At 34.6% G+C, this 8,223-nt stretch overlaps 1 protein-coding gene across 1 annotated transcript; it reads right to left on the bottom strand.

Annotated features, from left to right (window-relative positions):
* Positions 1 to 1,828: 1,828 nt before the first annotated feature.
* On the bottom strand, positions 1,829 to 6,318 carry LOC142607689 (F-box/kelch-repeat protein At1g55270-like). The gene is made up of 2 exons (XM_075779278.1): positions 5,913 to 6,318; positions 1,829 to 3,542 (listed from the first exon to the last, which is right to left on the bottom strand). The coding sequence occupies exons 1-2, from the start codon at positions 5,961 to 5,963 to the stop codon at positions 2,292 to 2,294; spliced, it is 1,302 nt and encodes a 433-aa protein (XP_075635393.1). The 5' UTR covers positions 5,964 to 6,318; the 3' UTR covers positions 1,829 to 2,291.
* Positions 6,319 to 8,223: the final 1,905 nt, after the last annotated feature.

Raw genomic sequence — 8,223 nt, 5'->3', positions numbered from 1 at the left:
TGCTTTTAGATTTTGATGATTTATAGCCATGGTTTAGTTATCTATTTTGGAATCAATCAAAAACTTAATTTGTTAACCAATAAATCGTGGTTTAAGTTATTTGGGTGTCAAAATCAGATGATTCATCATTCATAGCTCTTGCCTTTTCCATGCTGAACTTTGCATGTCAACTTTACATGTTAAAGATCTCCAAACTCATTTTAATGAAACATGATATGATTGGCCTTTTCATGTGAAAGAGCATCCAATGGTTTGTCACATGAAAAGCTGAAATTAATCTTAATCAAAAGTGTGTTTCTCATTCAAACTTTGTTGGTAACTTGGGGTGTTTGAACTTTGAAGCTTTTGGTCAATAATGTCTACATTTGAAATTAGTAAATTAATTGCCATTGCGCGTATTGCCCCATTTACTAATTTTGTGGTCCCCGTAGATTAAAAAAACAATTAACGCAAACCATTGCAATTTACATGTTTAGTTAATAATAGGATCACTGTCATCTATCGTTATCCACATGTTGGAATCAAATATTTAACTATAACACAAAGCAACTTTCTATGAAAACTTGATTAAACAAATCCTAGACAAAACGAATCCGTGTCTAAAAATTGGTAAGGGAACTCAGTTGACTTCTGTTTGTGTCTTAAATAGCATCTTCAAGTTCATTGCTCTTACTTTTGGTTTTACCACGTTTAACTCATGCTTCTAAAGGTTAATATTGTTTCTATAAATTCATGAGGCTCTGTCATTACTCCATACTAAGCAATTTTTAGGCACATCCTCTCTCTTTAACATCAAGAAACCAATTCCTTCTGGACTACAACTTGTCCAGATAAGCGGTTGTAATGGATCATCAGAGAGAAGTTTCTATCAATGGTAGCCAAGGGATGAACAAGGAGAAAGATAAGGTGAGGAAACAAAAGGTGGGCGGACGGATAATTATTGAGGATGAGGGAGACATAAATGAACTAGCTGATGCTTTTATCAAGAACTTCCGAAACCAGCTAAAGATTCAACGGGAGGAGTCGTTTAAACAATTTCAGGAGATGATAGGCCGAGGGGTTTGAATTGTGTATCTAGAACACAAAATCTGATGCAATGTATGGCAGTAAGGATTGGTTTGCAGAACTTGGTTTATTTGTTACTTCCTTAATGTAATCTACTTCATTTCCCAGTCTGGTGTGAAACCTATGATTTCAATTTTGAACTGTGTTGAGCTCCAAAATTTTGTAACTTTTCCACTAATTTGCAAGTTCAGATCTTGTCTAGTTTTCAACACAACCAAATATAATGTAGAAGATGAAACCTAAAGTTCAATATATTCTCCATTATCAATGACCAATTTTTTTTCTTCCCCCTTATTTTGGGGTACCAAGGGTCTTCTAATTGGCACCCATTAAGAAGCCAAATTCCTTCCCTAAAGCCATGAAGCAGTGTACAATTCCAAAATGACTACAGGAACATAACTGCGGGTCATTGCAGTTTTGACCCTTGCATAATATGAGAATTGCCCGGAAATCAACCTCAATAACAACATGCATGAGGCCATAATCTCTTGTTAATCTCAGTTCCCCATGTAAAGCCTAAAGCTCAAACATGATCATTATTTTTATAATAATAAAAACTTCAGTTATCAAGCTAAAACGTATATCCTCATGTTGCTAAATGAAACTCTTTTTCTCTTTTTCTTTTGTTGCTTATGACAAGTGAGAGTAAGTGGATTCAAACACAAGTTTTCTTTCATTGGAGAACTGAACAAGGTTTTTTTTTTTAATAAGCAAATATGTGAAAATAGAAAAGAACTGAACAATGTCATTGAACCACAAGACGTTTGACCTAAATAAAACAATTTCTTAATTTGATTGCAGATGACATAAATGTGACGCAAAGTCACAGAGATAATTGAAGTATATTTGACTTATCGTTGAGAGACCATATATATTCACAAAGCATATCTCCAAGATTACACATTACTAAAGATAAGATCCCACAAGAAAAGTCATGAACCCTAAAACCAAAGAACAAGATTTACAAGTATCTGCTCTCTCTTCATGAATGTAAAGAAATGACCTCAATTCTATTGCCGAAACCAATAGAAAACCACCCTCACCTTGTAACTGCATAAAAAGCTAATGATCAGTTCCCAAATTGAATTTCCCAAAAGAAATGCGGATGGAGATTCCATGTGATCAATGTGTTGCCTTAGATTTTCATACACAGTAACATTGGATTCTCCATTCCCATTTCTTCAAATTCTTGCCTTAAGCAAAGCATGAAATATAGAATCTGCTCCTCATGCTTGAAGCACCTGGCAGTGCACAATATGACTCTTCAAACCACTTCGGCCAGCTATACTAGACCACAAATTTGTGACGAGAGTCCTGAAATGACCTTTCCCGGGTATGTTTTCCCAAAGGTGAGGGTTGCTCTCCACATGTTTATCTGGACTCGAAACATCAACAATGCTGATGCTCATGTTGTTACGGATGATGCAAAGCTTCCCATTAAGGGGAACAAGAGCAGCAGCCTCCAAAGCACGAGAACTCCCTAGATGGAGCTTGCTATCTATAAATTTGTTCCATGAATCTGTGGTTCTATCATAAACTCTAAGCTTGCATCCATCACGGCAATCCAAGGCATAGAGCTGTCCATTTAAGGAGATACTGGGGTTGCGCCAACCTGAGACCATCCCATTATTAATTGGAGTCCAGGTATTAGTTTCAAGAGAATAGGCTTCGCTCATGACCTCACGATGGGACCCAAGGCCTTTTAGAAACCACATTCCATTGTGAACAACTCCAATAAATGGCACCATAGCTGTGCTCATATCTGAAATAAAGCTCCACCTATTCCTGTTAGGTTCATACACTTCAGCAGATCGGAGAGTCCTTTGAATTCCTTCACATTCCCCACCAGCCACATAAAGGCAGTTATTTATGACACAAGAACCAAAGAAATGACGTTTTCGAAGCATGTCTGGTGCCCTATGCCATTTATTTGTCCTGGCACTGTAGAAAATGACCCGTCTCATAGATCCCTTAATTGGATCTTTTCCTCCAAATAAGTAAAGGTGGCAACCACTAAGGACAGCACAGCCAAAACCCAGTGCTTCAGAATATTCCCCTGGGACAGGTGGAAGTGGCTGCCATAGCTGGTAGGTGGGATCAAAAGCATGCCAAGAAATCCTTCCATCACGGTCTCTTTTGATGACATAAACCCATTCTTCTGCCATTCCGAGACTTTTCCTAAGAGAATAAAAGTAGTTTCCAGCTAGAAGACGGTACCATCTCTTGCAAACTAGACGGAGCTTTCTATGTTCAACACGAGGGACTCGGATCAGGCAAGCAATAGCAAGATCATCAGGAAGGCCAGGAAGGAGGGGTGGCTGCACTCGGGTCCTTTCTCGACGTGAGTTTTTGCTCTTGTGTGCATTAGGATTGATATCAGGCTGAATGCAAATCTTCGATCCAGGGACAAATTTTCTTGCTCCTGCAACTGTTTTAAAGCCTGAATCTACTTTGCAATAGCATGAGACAGAATCGACCTGCAAAAAATTTTCTTTATTAGGACGCAAGTAAATATCAAAATATATACACACCAGTAGGAAGAAAGATGAGCAATAAAATTGAGAAGCTAATGACAATGCTAAAGGCTCCACAGTTGTTTATGACACCTTCTGCAAAGATTTGGATCCCTAACCCTACTCACAAAAATATCACAATTTATGCCAACAAGAAAAGAAGAAAATCATACCAGATAAGACAATTAGCAGTTCATGGAGATAGGGAACAGGAAAAAGAAAAAAAAAAATAGTGCTAAAACTTCGAATAGAATAATTTATGTAAATCCAAGCCTGTCCTGAGAGAGTGTCTTTTATTGGAATACAATGAACTTTGAGATCCTAACTCAGGAAGTGTATCTTGTTCATTCCTCCTGTTTAGTAAATTATTCATCTACAAAAGGAGGACAAATCCAAAGTGGGGAAATGTCCTCAAATTTGTCTAATTAATTGTTCAATGGGGTAAGAAAAACAGAGGAGTTTTCAAGTCATGAGCTGTCTTAGCAAAGTTGGAATTTCTTGACAGCAAGATATATATCTTTAAATAACGCCAAATTTAAAGTAATTGAGATAGCAGATAGAGTTAGACCAAATTGTCAGTCCACAAAGTACTCAAGCATTCCAATGAGCCAGAATAACGTATAAATGCATATCTAAATATAAATAATATACCACAAACCGTTCAATGAAACTTTGTTTCTCTACAATGCTATAAACTACCTTCTCCTATTACTTCAATATTTAGTTTCACTTGTCTTTCCTATCTCTTCTTTCCTCAAATATTGTCATTTTTATGACCTCTCTTAAAGTTATAGCTATTCTCAGCTTATGCCAGATCTAAAGAGAAATGGAATGCATTTACTAGAAAGTTGTAACCCAAGTACATGGCCAGTGCACAAGAGTACAAGACAATTTCATGGATTACTGTTCAAAACCTTTGTGTAGATATTAAAATGTAACCTAACCTTCAAAACAAAAGGTTTAAGCTTCAAAAATTTTGCACATAGCAAACAAACTCTTTAATGCAAAAAGAGGTACAAGCACACATATCTTTTCATTCATGTGCAAACTATCTCATGCACAAAAAAATAAAATTAGACCATATCAAGCAACAGAACCACTCTAAAAAGGGGGGGGGGGGGGGGGGGGGGGGGGTTCTAGGACTAAATACAGGAGGGCTGTTTCCACACATGGACACAAACAAACAGTCAGAGTCATACTTAATCAAGGAATAAAACAGTGGCAAATAGAAATTTGAAAATCAGCATCTAGACATAATATCCCTAGGCCCAAAGGGAATTAGTCAACATCAGAATTTATTGGTTGCATATACTTCTATAATGGAGGCCATATGTATAGGCAAAAGGGAACCAAGAACAAGACAGAAACATTGTGAACAACTCATAAGGTGTTCAACGCCTAAATTGTAATGAAAATTGACAAGCCTTTAGTAATAATATTATAAAAACTGACAACGAAAAAAAGCAGAAGGCTGAAGCGCTTGTAAAGGCAGGATCAAAACTCCAATACCCAAATGCAGCAGAATCATAAACATGAAACCCTCTATGCAAAATACATAATTTATGAAAAAAAAATCAAATTTGAGTGTGACATACCTAACAAACCAATTGTTCCATAAATTAACCTCTCAACATAACTCCTAACATGAATGAGTTTTTTTCACAAAAGTACAAGGAATATTCGTATACCATCCTGGAAAATTCATGAAAAGAAAATATCATTTCTCACCCCATGCTATTCCTATAATCCATTATAAGCATTAGCATTGCCACATTGACATATTTTCCTTTAAAACGAGGAATTCAAACCCCCCTGATGGAATAGAACTCTACAGGCTAAAAATAGACACAGCTTAAGATCCAACTTGACTATCACTCAACAGAAACTAGCACCAGTCTTTATTAAAAACAAGAAATCAATACACATAACAACAAAACGCGGTAGAAGTAACCCCAAAATACCAAATTGAGAAGTCAGCTGGCATGACTAAACACAGAATTCAAAAGCCAAACAATTCTCAAACACATTGGGGTAATCAAAATTCCATAAATTCCCTCAAAAGACTGCACATTTAAGCAAAATCTCCATCTGGGTATCTCCAAAAAGCCATAAAGTCAAAACCCCTAAAAAGAAAAATGCAAGTTGTCAAAAGAACCAACCCTCAAACACATATGCCCACCAAATTCAGATTTTCAATATATCCTTAAAAGAAATGCACAAATACAACTACAATTCCCATCTGGGTGCCTCTGAGAGTTCATAAATTTAAAGAAAGTAGATGCAAAAAGTAAAACAAAACAAATTTAAAAATTGGGTAGGGTCAATTAAACTAACCAGTGGAGCTTGAACTCTGATGACCCTTTGAGCATTCGAAGATCGTTCCATCTCAGAAGCTTACAGTCATAGATAACTACACAATATATAGTCTACAGCCAAACCCAAGTTCCAGAATCAAATTTAGAGAAGCTTCAGAGGCTCAGATCGAGGGCACTTTCAGTTTTATCTCTTGAGCTTTGCCCTTCAGTTTCACTTCCCTTAAATCTGATCCAACAAACAGAAATAAAAATAAAAGCTTTGTCTTTTTTTACCTCTGCAAATGCAAACAAAGAGACACCAAACTAGCTTCTAGTTAACAACAACAACAAAACATAAAACATGAGTCTCTCTCTCTCTCTCTCCCTCTCTCTTTCTATGTCTAAACTCACACACACAGTGTCTTTTCTCTCTCTAGCTGAACAATACAGCTGGACCATAGGCTGCACCAACATCTGATTTTCTTAATTTCATTCACTTTAATTATTGTCTTTTAAATTTTACTTAATTACAATTTTTAAATGATTAATTTGATTACATTTTTTTAAATCATAATTTCTAAGTCTTATAATAAGACAAAGAAAGTTATTAGTTTTTAGTGGTCTTTGTTGTTGATAGTGTTGTTTCTGTGTAATGGGTCAAACCCCATTTATAAGGGAATAGTAGAGAGAGACAAGTCTGGAATTTTTTAACTTTATGGTGGTGTGGTGTGAGATCCTCGGTCCTCCATATGTTTGCCCTATTCCAAAGGTTTCAATTTTCAAATAAGCAAAAAAATAAAAATACTAATTAAAATTATAAATAAACAAATTAAAAGCACCCCCTTTTTTAATTTATGGGCATGGCCAAAAGAACAACTTTTTTAGATTTTTGTTTTTCCTTTTATAAGATAGATTGATTAAACATGTGACTTTACTTTCTACTACTTGTCTCATTGATGACAAGTTGACTGTATTTTCATTTATAGAGGAAATTAATCATGTGCCTATCCAAATTCAAAATCATAATCATAATCATATTTTTTTGCAATATTATTTAATTATGGATCCATTCATAAATGTGTTAGAGAAATCTCTAATTTCTTGTAAAGTAAAATAATTGTGAAAATACATATTAGTAGTAATTATAAAGCCAAAAAAATGGTGTATAATTTTCAATATTCATCAATATTACCCCAAGACCAATCCTTTTTGTTACAAGATTGAAAAATATACAAGATTTCAGTTTTCCTTTTACATTATAAGCTTTTTAAGTCAAATCTGCCATAAATGTGATCAAACATAAACTCTCTTATCATTTATTTCTTGTTGAATGATGCCAATGTGGTAATGTTGACAGCAACTATTCTAATAAATTACAAAGATTTTTTTTAATAGATAAGATATGATTAAAACCTATAAGGTTCACCCATTATGATAGTTTTTTTATCATCACATAAATACAAATAGAGTTTTAAAAATATGTATATTAAATAAAAGAAGTAGTTCTGTGACAGAAGGAGTTCATCGAGATGTAGTGCTTGATAGGGTCAATAAATTATAATTGAGCATATTAGCAAATGAGGGGGAGTTCTAACCTTTTATCAAAAAATATTTGAAGGTGGAGGATATAAAATCAAATCAAATTATAAGTCTATTATAGAAAAACAAATTATGATATCACCTCAAGGAAAATGGTTTAAGGTAGTCTCTTGATTAATGCCTTGGAAGTCTTTATACCAACTCCATCAACCCTAAGAGCTAAGATAACTTTTATGAATGAGATGGAGACTTGCCCCCCCTCTAGTGAAGCTCTTGTGAAGCTCTTTAGTTAAGCTACTAACAAGTATTACCATGTTTATATAGCTGAATTAACCATTTAACCCTAACTCTAGTTTAAGAAAGATTTAACCCTAGTTTAAGAATCAACGGCTAGCATTTGTAACGCCAATAGGATTGATTAAGTTATGAATTATCAACGGTGAAAAATAGATGTCATGAAATTTTTTTCTTTTTAAGGAAATTAATTTATATGTTTACCATGTAAAGCCACCAGTGTTTTGTAACTACTGGCAATTTCTTTAGTTCTTTTGGCGCATTTAGTTCTCAAATTCAAATTTGAATTTTGAAGAAACATTTAACCCTAATTGAAGAATCAACAGTTCACACGAGTAACACTAATAGTTTTGTTAACTCAAGGAATTATCAATGGTGAAAATCAAATGTTATGTCAATTCCAAGAATTACCAATGAAGAAAATCAAGTGTCATGAAATCTTCATTTTGTAGATAAATATTAGTTTATTTCTTTTCTTTTACAAGTGTCGGGGATGTTTTTGGTTCTTTAAAGATGAT

The sequence above is a fragment of the Castanea sativa genome, chromosome 8 (genome assembly GCF_040712315.1).
Source record: "Castanea sativa cultivar Marrone di Chiusa Pesio chromosome 8, ASM4071231v1".
Lineage (NCBI taxonomy): Eukaryota > Viridiplantae > Streptophyta > Magnoliopsida > Fagales > Fagaceae > Castanea > Castanea sativa.
This window is presented reverse-complemented; position numbering and strand designations above follow the sequence as displayed.